Here is a 17,911-nt window from a genome sequence, read left to right as displayed (position 1 = left end):
TTGATCTTCAAGCAGCATGACTGACACATGCTGCTTATTACATTAACTGAACCAGTAGAGTTGAAATAAGCTGGCATTGCACGCACGCACGCACACACACGCGCGCACGCACGCACGCACACACGCACACACACACACACACACGCACGCACGTCTACTTCTAAGGACATGAGACATGAACACTTCCTGTTGCGTGACGTTGATCTGCATCACTTACAGCTTCTGATGGAGCTACAGCATCAAGCTGACAGACAGACAGACAGACAGACAGACAGACAGACAGACAGACAGACAGACAGACAGACAGACAGACAGACAGACAGACAGACAGACAGACAGACACAGGCAGCTGCTGATCAGAGTTTAGGAAATACAAACTAGATCTGCTTTACAGGAGAAAGCTCCAGGTCCTGCAGGTCCTGCAGGTCACGGCGCTGAAACGTCTCTGGTGTTTTACCCTTTTATCCCGATCATTCTCCAAAATAGTAAAAGAGCTGCTTTTGAATGTTGGATTTTTCACCCCGACATCAAACATAAAAAAACAACTTAATGTGGGATGAAAAATCATGAATATCCAATAAATGATTCGGCTTAACTTTCCAAATTAAGGGCCAGTCCCAATACTACCCCTACTTTTCAGCACTACCCCTAAATTTTGCGCGTTCCCGTGAGGCTAGTGGTGTCCCAATTCCTCTTTGCACCTAGGGGGAGTGGCTCAAACAAGGGCTAGTGGTTATCAATCTAGCCCTTCAGAGCGAGGGTTTTCAGATGCTCACTAGCTGACCGAGGGCTAGAGAAATTTCCCAGAATGCTTTACGTCATCATTTTCAGACTGAATCAAACAAAAAACATTCTTATTTTTTAGTGAATAAAATCAATATTTTGAGTTAGTTTCTGCATAAAAATGCGTTTTGATTACATTTCTAGCGAGAAATATATATTTTACTTTCATAATATTCACTCAGTGAATGTATATAATCACTCGCTTGCTCGTTTTTTTCAGGTCTCGCCAGAACAAAGGCTGATTTATGGTTTCGCGTTACACCAACGCAGAGCCTACGGCGTAGGTTACGCCTTGACGCGCTGCGTACGGTGCGCGTCGCCACGTAACCTACGCCGTAGGCTCTGCGTCGATTTAACGCGGACCATAAATCAGCTCCCGAGCCAGCAGGCTGTTCTCATCCCGAAAACATCGGAGCAAATTTCTTAACAGGCGTTTTTTGGATAAAATGAGCCCAGGTTGGGGATCTTAACGGTTACTTTTACGCCTGAAAAAATATTAAAACTTAATAAAGTGGCATATTAACAGCGCTACAGCGGTAATTAAAACTTTTTTTTTTAGCTCTGGGCTTCCTGATATGGTGTGACATATGTGCAAACGTAACTACGCAGTCGCTTACGTGACCACGCAGTGACATAGCAAGTGCTGTCCCAATCCCTAGGGAAATTTACAAGGGCCCTACCTATTTTTAGGGCTAGTGGTAGAAAGTAGGGGGTGTATTGGGATTGGCCCTTAGACTTTAAAGTTTATAATCCACAGTTAAAACAGTCATTTTATAAGAATTCTGGTTCAGATGTGGCGGATGAGGATTTTGGTCACGAGCAGAATTAAACTCCTCAAAGAGAAGAGGGGAGGGAGGGAAAGGGAAAGAAAGAAAAAAAAGGAAAGATGGATAGATACATAGAAAGAAAGAAAGAAAAAAGGAAAGAAAGAGGAAAAAAGGAAAAGAAAGAAAGAAAGAAAACCTATTCATTTTCAGTTCAGTAAGGGGAAAAAAAAACAACATAAAAATTGCTTTTCGTTTCATTTTCCACCTTTGCAAACTACGGTTTTGCAAACTATATATAAATATATATATATAAACATATACATTTATATATATTTAGATTTAGACGTCACAAGTGACGTCCCGTAGAGCAGATCTGCCTCAGACACGTTTGTACAAACAAACTCCAACCTGCAGCAGACGGCTGATGGAGGGGAGCGGGTGACGCGGCGCTGGCGGGGGGGACACAGACGCTCAGACAGACAAGTGCAGCCAGAAAACATGGGAAAGGAAGACTTACTAACTGTTTTTGTCCCCTGAGGGAGGGTGCAGCCCGACATGGACTTGTTTGAGCTCTGACGTTTAGACGGGTCAAGAGTGACCCTGGGAGGAAAGAGGGAGGAGGAGGTCCAGAGAGGATGAGAAGAATGGGAAAAAAAGGAAAATTAGAGTCAGAGAGACAAAAAAAAGCAAGTGAAAGTGACGACAACCAGAGCGGCGGAGAGGAGGAGGAACAGTCGGAGAACAACTCAGGACAGAACGGACTGTAACTCTGGAGAGAGGAGGACAGGAAACTGGCAGGTGACTGCTGAGATAACGTCGTTAAAGGTCAGAAAAACAAACAAACAGACAAAGCAACAATAAGCAACAAACAATAACAGACCGTTAAAGACGGCGTTAGTCCGTCAGAGCGCCAGACCTGGGTCCTAAAGGGTTCGCTTGTTTTATCTATTTTAGTTAATGTTGCTAAGAAAAAATCCTAAAACCTGCTGAACGGTACAGTTTGGACTTGTTTTGATCATGATACGTCTTTTAGCTCGAAAAAACATCTTATAGACACGTTGACGAGGGTAAATTTGGATTTTTACTGGGGGGGACTTATCCTGATGAATCTCAAACGACTACATTGTTATTGATGAAGAGAGAACTGAAGCAGGACGGATTGCCTGACGATGATGACCTGGACTTAAGACCATTATATACAGGACTGTCTCAGAAAATTAGAATATTGTGATTTTCTGTAATGCAATTACAAAAACAAAAATGTCATACATTCTGGATTCATTACAAATCAACTGAAATATTGCAAGCCTTTTATTATTTTAATATTGCTGATCATGGCTTTACAGCTTAAGAAAACTCAAATATCCTATCTCAAAAAATTTGAATATTCTGGGAATCTTAATCTTAAACTGTAAGCCATAATTAGCAATATTAAAATAATAAAAGGCTTGCAATATTTCAGTTGATTTGTAATGAATCCAGAATGTATGACTTTTTTTCTTTTTTTTTTTTTTTTTATATCACAATATTCGAATTTTCTGAGACAGTCCTGTACATCTTTAAAAACTGTGTTTATAATATTAGAAATGTCTTTAAGCATACCCAGATCTCAAACAAAAGCACTTAAAATCCTTAATTTTTCTCAAAAATCGCCAGTGCACCCTATAATTTAGGGGCCTCATGTATTAATTTTGTTGTGTTACTGACCTGGAACCAGTTTTATGAAGAACACTGAGCTCAGAAATCTGTCAAAATGTTTTAGTGACTTCGGTAGCGACGATTGATGGTCGGACCGTTCAGAAACATTAAAGTCGGTCCCTGGTTGGATACGGGTTGCACCGTAAGACAACGTTAGATAATGTAGCGCTGGAAAGAAACCATCATCCAACACATAGTCAAGCCAACGTTTTTAGTGTAAACCCAGTTTTCAAATCTGTATCATAATCAATTATAATCAAATGTTGGAATACAACGTTGTTCCAACCTCACACCAACTTCAGGTGTCTGCTATCGCTGGCAACGATGAACCAATCAGACAACAGGACGTTTACCTCCTCCACTTTTTATTGGTGGATTATTGGAAGACGAATTATTTTAAATGGGAAAGTATCTTTCAGTTTTAGTTACAACTGAACAATATTCAGAGTTATTGTGAACGAGTGGAATATTTTTTGCTTTGTATATGTTTTATCGTGCGCCTTATGAATGAAAACGGACCCGTTCATTAATATTGCGGCTCGTCTGCAAAATATGGTAATTAAATGTTTTGTTTCCTATTAAGCTCTGACATCTTTAACATCATATCCCTTCAAAAATCTCATATGAAGTTTTAAAAGCAGGAGTAAATCAGGGGAGCAGAAGTTAAACAGACGTTTGTGTTGTTAAGTGGCCGTTAGATCCAGGTCTGACCTGGAGGAGGGAAAGACTTGAAGCTCGGTCATAAATCAAGAAGGCTGGTTAGTGCTGGTTAAGGGAGAGGCAGCAACGTTAGCTGGATGGTCTTCAGGTTAATAGCAATCTGCCGGCAGCTGATTATCTCTGATGAAATGCCTGTGAGGTCTGAGGTCGTCTAGAAGCTTCTCTATTGGTCCCAGCGGTTCTCTCTCCCAGGTGAGTCGCTACCCGGCGTCTCGTCTTACCTGCGGGTCAGCTTGGAGGTGATCTTGCTCAGGAGGTTGCTGGTGGGCCGGGTGCGGGCGTGAGGCAGCGGGCTGGCGTCGTGGGACAGCGTGGGGGAGGCCGGGGGGGCGTGGGAGGTAGGCCGGCGGTCCCGGAGCTGCCCCCCGTGGAAGGTGCTCCTCACCGTGGAGCCCCTGGAGAGGCGGGACGAAGGCGTGGACGAGGAGGAGGAGGAGCCGGAGGCGCCGGCGATGCTGTGGGTGGAGGGCGAGGCGGGCGGCAGGCGGTGGGACAAGGTGCTGGAGAGGAGAGGACACACACGACAAACAAGATGAAACACACAAAATAAAAAACATTTGAAACAAAGAAACCAGCACCGCGTCAACGCTGCCGCAACCTTTGGCCTCTAAACAGGCGTTTGCCAGTTTGTTCAGATCTAAAGTTATAACTAATGCTGATGATAGCGGCGGATCTGCAACCACTCAGCTGTTGAAAACAAGGTTTTAAACACACGTTTTATATTTTTGTTTAATTTGAGAATATTTTATTTATTGGAGGACTTGGTAATAGATTTAAGCACTATTTTTTATTCCTATTCATTTTTTTATTAAAAAAAAAAATAAAAATTATATATATATATATATATATATATATATATACAGTTTCAGGCTTCAAACATAAAGATATTAAACTGTAATTTTTTTGTGAAGAATCAACAACAAGTGGGACACAATCATGAAGTGGAACGAAATGTATCGGAATATTTTTAACTTTTTTAACAAATAAAAAACTAAAAAAGTGGGTGTGCAAAATTTTATATATATATATATATATATATATATATATACACATATATACATATATATGTGTGTGTGTGTTTTTTAATGTTTTATTTTCATAAGAAAATGTAACCGTTGTTTGCAAAAGTTGAAAATTAAACGAAAAGCAATTTTATGTTTAGTTTTTTTCCCCTTATTGAACCGAAAATGAACTGAACTGTGACCTTAGAACCGGGAACTGTGGTTTTGTGTACCGTTACACTGCTACTATAAACACACAACGATCAATTATTCTGCATTTTCTCTACTTTTGCATCAGCTGATACCGAATCTTATGTTTAGGAGGAATAACGGCGGGCGGAACCGTGAAAAACTCAATAACTACAAGAATTCCTGGCGTCATGGGTTGTGTTTTTCCCCCGAATCAAAATGTTCTCTTCACACAGGCCCATCGACGGCGTCACCAACACCCCCCCGCCCTCTTGTTCTGCGGCTGGCCGGGGGCCCGGGGCCGCTTTCATAACGCTCCAGATAACAGCCACACACCGGGATCAAGCGGGCCAGAACCATTAGATGAGCTGGCCGAGCACCCGCTGCAGAGCAAGATCGTTTAACGTCAATGCTGCACAATGTTTTCAATCTATCTGCTCCACCAACCATCAAACAACACATCACTGTTAAAACTATCAACAAAATAAAAGACAGGATAAAAGAAAGGATTTTCTGCAGGGGGAAAAAAATTCATTTGGGGGGGAGAGTAAAACGAAAGGTAAAAAAAGTTGGAGAAACTTTCAGGGAAGAGGAGTTTCCTGGTTTACGATTGTGTGTGAATATTGTTTAAAAAGAAAAATCAATGTTTCCGTGCGTCTGGTGGTGCCATCAAGCCGCCTGGCGCAACGCCCATTCACATTCCCTCCCACCACCAACCACCAGTAATTCAGATCTAAAGTTATAACTAATGCCGTTGGTGTTTTTATAGCGGCGGATCTGTAACCACTCAGCTGTTGAGAACAAGGTTTTAAACACACTTTTTATATTTTTGTTTAATTTGAGAATATTTTATCTATTGGAGGACTTGGTAACAAATTTAAGCACTATTTTATTTTTTTATTCCTATTTATTTATATATATATATATATATATATATATATATATATATATATATATATATATATATATATATATATATATATATATATATACAAAAAAAATACAAAAAATAAATAAAAATATATATATTCAATATATATATATATACATAAATATATATATAAAAAAAAAAAAAATATATATATATATATATATATATATATATATATATATATATATACACACACACACACACACACACACACACACACACACACACATCGTTTATCGCCGAGAGAAAAGAAAGTCACAGCGTGACTGAAAGGGATGAAAGGGATGAAAGCGTCTCCCGCGGCGCCGTGACTCAGCAGCACGCCGCCCACAGCAACTACTGATGTCGTTTTTCCTCTCTTCCATGTGGCATCTTCTGAAACCATCGTACTGATCTGTTTCCCCGTGAAAACGTTCACCGCTTCATCCTCGCAGATTTCATTTCACCTCTTTTTATTTTAAACCAGATGACGGTGGAAACCTTCAGGCCCCGACTCTAAGAGACGGAGGGTTGGAGGTGAGACGGAGAGAGAGACGGAGAGAGAGACGGAGAGAGATGACGCATGCCATGTTTTCAGACTGACAAGCAGACAACCATCTGTCATAACAGACAGTTCACACTGGGACCGGGAGCACACATGCACACACACGTACATGCACACACACGCATGCAGTTAGAGCTCTACTTCTTCCCCTGAATAGACGCTCGGCCACTTGCTCTCCGGCTCTGCAGCTCTGAAACCAGTCTCCCGTCACCAGGAACATTTCTAAACTAGAAGCAAATCCTCACGGGAGGCTTAAGTTCAAGTTCAGGCCGTGTGAACGTACAGTATCTTCCGAGTCGACGTCGCCGGTGTTTTCTGAGGTCAGCCGGAGGCGGCTTGAACAGACCTGCAGACGCAACAACCCAGAAAACACTTAAAGTGCGTTCATTTTTACAATAAATCAGTTCTGGTAAGACTCGGCCAGTGTTGTGCAAGTTCATACTTCTCATGAACTAGTTCAAAGTTCAGTTCACATAGTTTAAAAATGAACAGTTCACGTTCATAGTTCACCATTTTCATTTTAAACTAGTTCAAATTCAGTTCATTTCAATATTTTTAGGTGAGAAGTACGAATGAAACGCCACCTGTCCTAAAACTGTTCACTGTATACAATCATGTTTTGTCCTAGTGGCTTTTCAACTTTACTCAGAGGCTTTAGATCTCCAACAATGTCGTCCATTATCAGTTTGTCCACCTGTTGCTGGTAAATCAACCCCCTGAAGGTGCAGCAGTGGGACTGGGGTCGTTTGGCCTTTCCTGATGACCTTTTTTGATTGTTAGGACTTGCAGATATTTTCTCACACTGGACAGATGCTTTAACTCCACATGACGTTTCAAAGTTGAGGCAGACGCCAGGGGGTCATCATTTGCACAGAAAGGTTAGATTTTTACCGTCTGACTCTTCGGGAGACAATGTGTAAAATTCATCTGACGGCTCGCTGACGCTGCGTCTGCAACGTCTCTCTCTTCACTGGTCATGTAAAGACTGCACCGGGCTCGGACCACTGTTGCCATGCGAGCTGGTGCCCGTTGTTGCTAATGTGTGCACTGCATTGTGGGTAATGTGTTGTGTATTGTGTATCGTCGAGTATTTTAAATGTGTGCGCCACCCGCTGGTGAAATGTATTCCGTAATTGGATCTAAACAGTGAAGCTGAAACTCCAGTTCGTGATCTGCAGAATTAAGTTCGCGTTCAAGTTCTTTATTTGCAAATATATTGCGTTCAGTTCAACGTTCTCGCAGAAATGAACGTGTTCAATGAACGCGTTTATGCACAACACTGGACCCGGCACTGACTGAGGCGATGACGTCACTCTCCATCGATACTCCACGCTCGTGCACGTCTGATCTGCGCCGCCATGAATGGTGCACATTTGCTTCACGTGAATCTGGAATGCTTTAACGTGAGAAACCCGGGACTCGGGAAGTTGCTCTCACCTGTTTTCTTTGCCGTTCTGCAGCAGCGAGTGTCTCTCGGCGTTGGACCGGTCCGTGCAAACGTACGTGTTCCTCCGAGTCATGGCGCTGGCAGGGATGTTGTTCTGGGGAGAGAGTCAGGGTAAATAACTCCACAACCATCTATATTCAGAAAATTATTACTATTCATTTGTGCAACCTTTAACTATGTCAACTTTTTTCTTTTATTTCATATTTAATAACAAACTGGAAACAATAGTCTTACGTTTTTTACTTCTCTAAGACATTTGCTATTAATGTATATTTATTCATTCTCGTGTACTTTGTTTATTATTCTGTGAATATTATTGTTCTTTTTTGTTATTGATTTATTGTTCTGTTGTCTTATTATTTTTTTTTTGCTTATGTTAGAAATAAAAGATATATCAAATCATATCAAAGAGTCAAATCGAGCATCATCGTTACAAAAGTTGCTTGTGACTTATTTCAAAACGAAATCTCTCTCCATCTCTTCACACATAGTAAACTCTTTGAACACAGTTCTGTCAGAAGCGTGGCCGCCGCGGCCGTCACGGCACATCAATGCCTCAGAAGTTCCCGCTAACATCCGTGAGAGCTTTAGAGTCGTGACTGCTCCAGATCCCTCGTTCACCGTGAACCTCATCAGGGTTACCCCCCCCTCCCCACCTCGCCCCCTCCGGTCGTACCGTGGTGGAGCTGGCGTCCTTGCGTCGGTCGGGGATCTCGGCCTTGTTGGGGTTGTGGGCGGAGCTGACCATGGGGCTGGAGGGGGTGGGGATGCTGCGGGATCCCCCGACGGCGCCGCTGGGCTTCCGGATGGACAGCCGCTCCTCCTTAGCATCCGTTGCCACGCCGACGCCGCTGGGGCTCCTCTTGGGGTGCGCGGCCCCCGGCGCTGCTGGACCGCCTCAAAAAGGCAAAACAGAGTTTTAGAAACGGCAAATAAAAAGGTGGGAGAGCTGGTTGAAACCTCACTCACAGAAGTCGGAGTGCCGTCTCTGCCGGTGGTACGTGGAGGCGCTGCGCTGCGCCTTGTGGCCCGACGAGGAGGACGGGCCGCTGGAGGAGGAGGACGAGGTGGAGTGCTTGCTCGTCCCGTTAGAGATGCCGCCGGTTCGGACCCGGGCCAGACTCAGGCTGCTGCCGGACCGAGACTCGGGCGCCTCCGTCTGGGAGACACAAATCACCAGAGGTGTCAAGTAACGAAGTACAAATACTTCGTTACCTTACTTTTGAAATTTTGGTTATCTATACTTCACTGGAGTAATTATTTTTCAGACGACTTTTTACTTTTACTCCTTACATTTTCACGCATTTATCTGTACTTTTTACTCCTTACATTTTAAAAACAGGCTCGTTACTCTATTTCATTTTGGCCTTTAAAAAAAAACTATCCAGTTAAATTGCTCCATCCGGATAGAGTGAATTTGGTTGTGGTTGTTTCAGATGTTCTTGTCCAGTTTTGTTCTTACATCCGTTCCCTCAGATTCCTGCAACTAAACTTGGATGTACATTCCAATAAAGGTTAGGATAAATGAAAACATGCCTCTGAAGTTTGACTTTTTGCACCATTACAATACTTATAAGCAACTAGTCATCATATCTCCTGCTCTCTGAAACACATGTTAATGCTCAATAGTACACATATATGGTTCTTTAATATATTTGTATTATACTAAGATGCATTCATTTTCAATGGCTTTTGTCCTTAATGGCTTTTTTCCCCCTTACATTACTTTTACTTTTATACTTTAAGTAGTTTTGAAACCAGTACTTTTATACTTTTACTTGAGTAAAAAACTTGAGTTGATACTTCAACTTCTACAGGAGTATTTTTAAACTCTAGTATCTATACTTCTACCTGAGTAATGAATGTGAATACTTTTGACACCTCTGCAAATCACACAAGTAGAGAGGATGAAAACAGGCCCGGACCAGAGTTCTGGTGGGTTCTGGGTCCGGCACCTACCTCGTTCTTGCGCCCCAGCAGCAGGTACGTGGCAGTGACATCATCGTACTTGTGTTTGACCAGCGAGTCCACGACCGACTGCCTCTCGAAGCCCATCCCCACCATCACATCTGCAACGGGTCACATGACCAAAAACAGAGTTTACACGTCTGCACTAGTCACAGTTTAACGTTCGGTCACATTTATAAACAAAACTCCTCCGATTCGTTGGAAGGAGGAAAGTCGTTCCAGGTTCAGTTCAAAGTCAGCCGCTTAAGTCGGTGCCAACAGCTGCAGACGACTTTGAACTCGTCTCCTTCGGGTTCTTTGTCCAGGGCCGCCGACAAAATACAGATGAGCTGCACATGTGGAGGCTCTGCCTCAGATATCTCTGACACCGACACCTCGAACTCGCCGTTGCTTCAACATCAGACTATTTTTTCCCTTTTCCACTACAATCCAGCGCCAGCAAGTAGGAGGTTGGAGCGAAGCCGCTGTGACGTATTTGATTGTGTGATCTAAACGAAGAGGACAACAACACTAAAGATGTAGAACCTGGAGGAGATGATATATGTGCTGCTGGGTCTGTGGCTTGTGTTTGATATCAAGTAAAAAAATGAGAGTGAGAGAAGCTTCAAGCGGCAAAGCTTTATAATTTGGTTTGTTTGTCTCGGCGCTGCTGAAAAGTCAGCTGGAGCCGCGAGCAGCTATGAAGTGACAGAGCTCCTGGTAGATCTGGTTGTTCCTTATCGCCCGTCTACATCCATTTTTAATTCTTTCCTCAGCCACCAGGTTTATGAACATCTGCACCTCAGAGTTAGATCACCAAACAGACTTTTGCGCTGCCATTGATAGTTGAATAAAATGAACAAGAAGCCGCCGTCAGAGTCCCTTTTTCACTGACTCAGACGTCTGACTCCAACCCCCCGACCAATCGGTGGCCTGTAGTGTGATGATGTCAGATAAAGCCCGAATCAGACGCTTAGAACCTCGGCAGAGTAGTTACAGAAAAAATATCTACTCGGCACGTTAGGCTCCTAGTGGAAAAGCGCCAAACCGAGCCGGGCTGAGTAGGTACTAGTGGAAAAGTGCCATTAGAGAAGCTACAGCCGGGTTAAAGGAAGGAGGCGTCTCACCGATGCGGCTGGTGTCGTGGAAGTCCTCCCCCGGCTCCGTGTAGGGCTTCAGGTCCTCGCCATCGTAGCCTGTGTTGATCCACTTGTCTTTCATTATTTGCTGATGATGAAAAACAACCATCGATGACATCACAAACACCAAAACCGAAGAAAATCACAGGCGCGTGAAGCTGGACGGGGAAAGCTCATCGTTTCTTGATTTCTCAGAACTCCGTCACCAGAATCTTTCCAGATCCCTGAGACATTATCAGATTTTATTAAGTTAAACAAATAGGACAAATATAACATAAGAACCTCGTTCATTCATTAGTTAAGGACACAATGCAACATTTTGGACACTTTTGTGCAGAGATGACTTCATATAAAACCCACCAAACAATCTAAAGACGTTAAGCTCATATTTTATAAGGACTTGGGCTTAAACACGTCTCGTAACATCTAATAAGTCTTTGATATCAACTACAGATGAACTTTAGTCCACTCATCCATGAAGAACAGTGGTGTTTCTGAAAAAGTTTCCTACCGTCAGCTGCCGCATTTCTTCTGGATTAAAGTCTGGTCCTTGACCGGATCCGTCCAGAAATAACTACCGTACATTTCTGGAAACCTCACATACTTTCTACTTGCAAACAACTCTTTCTCGAAACAGCAACCACCTAACACATGTTTGTCTCCTCTGCATGATTACTTTAGCTAACGTTTATCTACTTTTTTGACTTTCTTATTACGCAGTCTGCAACAATCTGGTCATCTGGCAGCTTGAGTCTACTTTGTTTACGATGGTACATTTACTCATTACTCTGGCACTTTAAAACTTTAAAACCAACATGTTGTACATTCTCTCTTTTCACTTTACCGGTATATTTTATATCTCCCTTAATTTTATTTGTTCTTTTGTATTGCACCAAATCACCACAACAAATTCCTTGTGAGTGTTAAAAAACTACTTGGCAATAAACTTCTTTCTGATTCTGATTTATTATTTAGTGATTATTATTGTTCTTTTTTATGTTATTGATTTATTTTTGTGCTTATATTTGAAATAAAAGATATCAAAATCAAATCAAGATTCTGCTCACGGAAGTTTGTTTTCTACCTTTAAAAAAACATCTGTTTGCTGATGATGTAAGAGAACCATCGATGACACCAGACTGTAAATGTGTTCATCTCTGCTCTAAAGTCTCCTCACCTCCAGCGAGCAGCGCTTAGCGGGGTTCATGACCAGGAAGCGGCGCAGGATTCCCTCGCAGTCCGTGGACATGTAGAAGGGCACGCGGTATTTCCCCCGCAGGACTCGCTCCCGCAGCTCCTGAACGCCACAGAAACAGAAACACCCGCCGGTCACGTGATGAAGAACTGCTCCTTTAACCTTGTACTGTCTTCGGGTCAAAATGACCTAATTCTCCCGTTCCTTCTTTCCTTCTTTCCTCCTCTTCTCTCCTTCCTTCCTTCCTTCCTTCTTTCTTCCTTTTCTCCCTCCCTTCCTTCCTTCCTTCTTTCTTCCTTTTCTCCCTCCCTTCCTTCCACCCTTCTTATTTCCCTTCCTCCCTTCCTTCCACCCTTCTTATTTCCCTTCCTTCCACCCTTCTTATTTCCCTTCCTTCCACCCTTCTTATTTCCCTTCCTTCCACCCTTCTTATTTCCCTTCCTTCCACCCTTCTTATTTCCCTTCCTTCCACCCTTCTTATTTCCCTTCCTTCCACCCTTCTTATTTCCCTTCCTTCCACCCTTCTTATTTCCCTTCCTTCCACCCTTCTTATTTCCCTTCCTTCCACCCTTCTTATTTCCCTTCCTTCCACCCTTCTTATTTCCCTTCCTTCCACCCTTCTTATTTCCCTTCCTTCCACCCTTCTTATTTCCCTTCCTTCCACCCTTCTTATTTCCCTTCCTTCCACCCTTCTTCCTTCCTTCCTTCCTTCCTTCCTTCCTTCCTTCCTTCCTTCCTTCCTTCCTTCCTTCCTTCCTTCCTTCCTTCCTTCCTTCCTTCCTTCCTTCCTTCCTTCCTTCCTTCCTTCCTTCCTTCCTTCCTTCCTTCCTTCCTTCCTTCCTTCCTTCCTTCCTTCCTTCCTTCCTTCCTTCCTTCCTTCCTTCCTTCCTTCCTTCCTTCCTTCCTTCCTTCCTTCCTTCCTTCCTTCCTTCCTTCCTTCCTTCCTTCCTTCCTTCCTTCCTTCCTTCCTTCCTTCCTTCCTTCCTTCCTTCCTTCCTTCCTTCCTTCCTTCCTTCCTTCCTTCCTTCCTTCCTTCCTTCCTTCCTTCCTTCCTTCCTTCCTTCCTTCCTTCCTTCCTTCCTTCCTTCCTTCCTTCCTTCCTTCCTTCCTTCCTGGTCCACCCACCTTCAGGTTCTGTCCGTCGAAGGGCAGCGATCCGCTGACCAGCGTGTACAGGATGACTCCCAGGCTCCACACGTCCACCTCCGGCCCGTCGTACTTCTTCCCCTGGAAGAGCTCGGGCGCGGCGTAGGGCGGCGAGCCGCAGAACGTGTCCAGCTTGCTGCCCTCCGTGAACTCGTTGCTGAAGCCGAAGTCGGCTATTTTGATGTTGGAGTCGGCGTCCAGTAGCAGGTTCTCCGCCTGCGGGACGCAGAGACGTCGGTTACTCCCGTAAACGCAGCTCGCAGCAGGAGCTCATCACGTCTAAATGTGCAATCTTTGGTAAAACCTTGTGTTTTTAAATCCATTTACCTTCAAGTCTCTGTGGACAATATTCTTCTGGTGGCAGTAGTGCACAGCCGAGACAATCTGAGGCGGTAAAATAAACAGATCAGTTCAAAGAAACAGAGATAAGTAAATAAAGTGTGAATAGTAAAGTTGCTTTCACCAACGAAAATTATGACTAAATATCGTGGTCAACGAACCTTTATTACCTGAGTAAAACCAGACGAGACGCAACGAAAATAATGCTTTCGTGGTGATAACGATAAATAAATATATAATGCAATATCGTAGGAATAAAAACGAGACTAAAATGTAGATTACAAAATAAAAACTCTGCTAAAATGTGTCTTCATTTTCGCTGACCAAAATGAGATGAGACGAAATGTTATAATAAAGATCCTTAATATCCATTTTTTAAGTTGTTTCCTCTGGTTTAGTCGTCACAAAATCCCAGGAAGAAATAAATATGCTGTAAACTCAAATTAGAGTCTTCTGTATCTGGAATGAATGTATTCTTGAGTCAATAAGCTAACAATAATATAATAAGAATTGAAACAGCCTGACAAAAACAACACTGGTGAATAGTTGCTGAGTCAGGAGTTTTACTCAAACTTTCCTTTTTCTCAGATGAAAACCATCAAATTTATTGCATTTCTGAACTGGATCTCGAACAAAGGAACTTTAAACCCGGCCGATCTGCTCGTAGCTTTTACAACGCTGTCCAAGATTTACTCTTGCTTGCTCTCCGGCTCCTGTTTCTCCTTCGTCGGGGCCTTGGGGCCGTTACTTTCCTCTGCAGCGGCAGTATAATCAATGATTTGGTGAACGGAATCATCCGTGACGTCGTCCCGTAAAGCAACTTTGGCCGGTTTGTGCTGACAGCAGCAGCTGAAGATGCTTCATAAAAAAGCATTTAAATCTAGTTTCCACTGATATTTGAACATGAACGATAGTCTTTTGTGCTCCTTTAACCGTAACCAAGAGCTCAGATGAGATGATGCAGCATCACCTGTGGAGAGACGAGGGATGGGGCTCCACTCACCTGTCTGAACTTGGCTCTGGCCTCTTTCTCCTTCATTCTGCCGTGAGCCACGAGGTAGTCGAACACTTCGCCTGGTTGAACGGAGGGGAAAGAAAACCACACACACTTGAAAGATGGACCGGAATGTTTATATCGCCAGCTCATCGTTTCTCAGAACTCTGTCACCAGAATCTTTGCTAGATCCCTGAGACATTATCAGATTTTCATAAAAGTTCAACAAATAGGAGAGATATACCATAAGAACATCGTTCATTCATTAGTGATGCAAGATTTTGGACACTTTTGTGCAGCGATGACTTCAACGAAAACCCACTGAACAATCTAAAGACGTTAAGCTCATATTCTATAAAGACTGGGGATCTCGCCATTTCTTCAGGTTAAACGCGTCTCGTAACATCTAATAAGTCTTTGATATCAACTTCAGATGAACTTTAGTCCACTCATCCATGAAGAACAGTGGTGTTTCTGAGGAAGTTTCCTTCCGTCAGCTGCTGGATTTCTGCTGGATTAAAGTCTGGTCCTTGACTGGATCGGTCCAGAAATCACTACATTTCTAGAAACCTCACATACTTTCTACTTACAAACAACCATTTTCTCCCTATTTCTGCTGTAAATGTTTTTCAGATTTGTCTTTTTGTCTATCAATCCATCCACAAGCTACTTCCAACCTGTTTTCATTCTTTATTTCAATTCAATTCCCTAATTCATCACTTTAATACTATCTGCAAACAATCTCCATCCCACCTTTTTCAGGACTACTTTTTCTCAATTTTCAGTTAGGTTCAGAGGTTCCTCTTTATTGGAACACCTTACCACTCAATATTAGAGAATGCTCGAGCACAAATAATTTCAAAAAACAAATCACAACTTTTTTGCTAACCCAGCTTAGCAAAGCTTAACAACTATTTTCCAGAACTTTCCAAACTACACATCCTCATCATATTCCTGTTATTCTAGTAATTTAGCTTATTCTCCTTAGTTGTCCTATGTTTTACATATCTCTGTAGATATTGTTTGTTTCATTATAGGAGGACCACTCGACAAGCCCTTATGGGTTTTTTTAGTTCCTCCTGCACATTTTTTTCTGTTACATTTTATTTCTTTTTTTGTTGTTTCCTTTTCTACATACTGTTTGTCTGAATTTTTGGCGGTTGTATATTTTTTTTATGTGCAAACAAATAAATAAAAAATAAATAAAAAAAATGTTTCTAAAAAACAGCAACCACCTAACACATGTTTGTCTCCTCTGCATGATTACTTTAGCTAACGTTTATCTACTTTTTTGACTTTCTTATGATGCGGTCTGCAACAATCTGATTGTCTGGCAGCCTGAGTTCATTTTTCGAGCTGAACACATTTGCTATTATATTTATTAATTCTCGTCTACTTTGTTTACAATGGTACATTTATTATTTAGTAACTATCATTGTTCTTTTTTATGGTATTGATTTTAGTCTTGCTTTTTTTGTGCTTATGTTTGAAGCCGGTCTCGGTACCAGATCTGCTCTGGGCCCTGCGATGACGTAAGGGAATGTGGTTGGTCTGGACAACTTACTGGTTTAAAAAATAAATAAATAAATTAAACGTACTGAACTATCCAAAGTATAAATGGACAGGAAAGGGGAGGTAAAGCAAGACATTTACTCTGAAGACCCTCATCCAGGATACTGCAGACACTTGCAGAGGATGAAGGTCTAAAGCATGAAGCATGGTCACTGTGATTTATTAGACAAATTATGATGAATCTAATTAGGTTCATTACTGTGTTTTACTTTTATTTCTTGATCCTGAATCTCATCCCTGCCTGTCAAGAGGAGCAGACACTGGGATCCTCTTTGCTTTTGGGATTTTTACCGGCTCTATTACTGTATAGTAATAGAGCTCAGTTCAAATTTGAACTCAGATAAAGATGATGATTGATTGATTTGTCAATGCTTTCAACATTTTAAAATAGCTGTTATAGTTACCTTGTAAATGGGTTATTTAATCATATAAGGTTAAATGTTTTAGGGTTGGAGGCCACTAAAATCAATATATCTCCTAGGTTGCCAAAGGAAACGTGAAATAAAGACGGATAAATAGAGACCCTGAGCATATCTGACTCTTATGAAATGTAGTTTGTACAAGTAAAGTTGGAGTTTTTATCAAATAATCTCATAATATTGGCAAACTACTTCATTCATAATGAAAATAGTGGGGGAAACGTGGGGTTTGTTCGGGTGGCGTAGCTCTCATAGTGTGACGTCATCAGCAGGCCCCGGGCAGATCTGGTACCTACACGGGGTTTAGAGGACGTCAGCCAGTGAGCTGCTGCAACCTTTACACGAGCCGCGAGTCAAAGATCACAGAACGAACAGAGAGAAAGGCGAGGAGATCAGGGGATCGAGAGAGAAGAGGAAGAAGAGGAAGGACGCTGCTAGATTAGTGGAGGGAAGCAGCTGAGCAACGACTATCACACCATCTCACTAATGAAAGTGGAGTATATACACCCTAAATTAATCAGCTGATTACTCTCAACAGCTGAAGAGTAATGAATCAATACTGGGCGACGGCGGCGGGACTCACCTCCGCTGGCGTACTCCATGACCAGGTAGAGCGTCTTCTCCGTCTCAATCACCTCAAACAACTGAACTGTGTCACAGGGAGCAAAAACATAAAAAGATGTCACCACAGACTCTCATTTCACCCAGCGACCCCCCAGGGCAGAAACTCATAGGCCTGTGTTGAAAAAAAATGATTTTCCAATTCTTAATCGATTCTCAGATTAATTCCTAAAAATCAATTCGTATGTCTAAAGATCGATTTTTTTTTCATCATTACACTACAACTTTTGGTATTATTTGTTTATGACCAAAAACGGAATGTTTTGTTGGACACCAGAATAACTTGTGAATGTTTTTGCCTTTAAATATGTTTAAAGGTATGAAAACATTAAAGTTTTCAGTTATAATTGCATACATTGTCTATATTCCATTACTTTATATACTGTCTTGGGGTCACATTTGCATAAAATGCTAAAAACCAAATTCTCAAAAATTTTAAACCGAAAAAGACCGAAAATT

General features: G+C 42.2%; 1 protein-coding gene across 7 annotated transcripts in view; it reads right to left on the bottom strand.

The window, feature by feature from the left end:
- mark4b (MAP/microtubule affinity-regulating kinase 4b) overlaps positions 1–17,911 on the bottom strand; it is a 66,380-nt gene that overhangs the window by 10,610 nt on the left and 37,859 nt on the right. For 3 of the 7 annotated variants that reach the window (XM_061718853.1, XM_061718852.1, XM_061718855.1), the window contains exons 5-16: positions 17,415–17,480; positions 14,850–14,920; positions 13,835–13,891; positions 13,487–13,723; positions 12,344–12,463; positions 11,155–11,254; positions 10,040–10,149; positions 9,050–9,239; positions 8,757–8,977; positions 8,071–8,174; positions 4,190–4,468; positions 2,068–2,150 (exon numbers count right to left, since the gene is read on the bottom strand). In XM_061718853.1, coding sequence (XP_061574837.1) covers positions 2,068–2,150; positions 4,190–4,468; positions 8,071–8,174; positions 8,757–8,977; positions 9,050–9,239; positions 10,040–10,149; positions 11,155–11,254; positions 12,344–12,463; positions 13,487–13,723; positions 13,835–13,891; positions 14,850–14,920; positions 17,415–17,480 — 1,638 coding nt within the window. The remainder of the gene's footprint in view (positions 1–2,067; positions 2,151–4,189; positions 4,469–8,070; positions 8,175–8,756; positions 8,978–9,049; positions 9,240–10,039; positions 10,150–11,154; positions 11,255–12,343; positions 12,464–13,486; positions 13,724–13,834; positions 13,892–14,849; positions 14,921–17,414; positions 17,481–17,911) is intronic. The other 4 variants (XM_061718856.1, XM_061718858.1, XM_061718854.1 and 1 more) reach the window with 2 other exon arrangements.

The sequence above is a fragment of the Cololabis saira genome, chromosome 4 (genome assembly GCF_033807715.1).
Source record: "Cololabis saira isolate AMF1-May2022 chromosome 4, fColSai1.1, whole genome shotgun sequence".
Taxonomy (NCBI): Eukaryota; Metazoa; Chordata; class Actinopteri; order Beloniformes; family Belonidae; genus Cololabis; species Cololabis saira.
The sequence above is the reverse complement of the archived record's forward strand: the minus strand, read 5'-3'. Positions and strand labels throughout refer to the sequence as shown.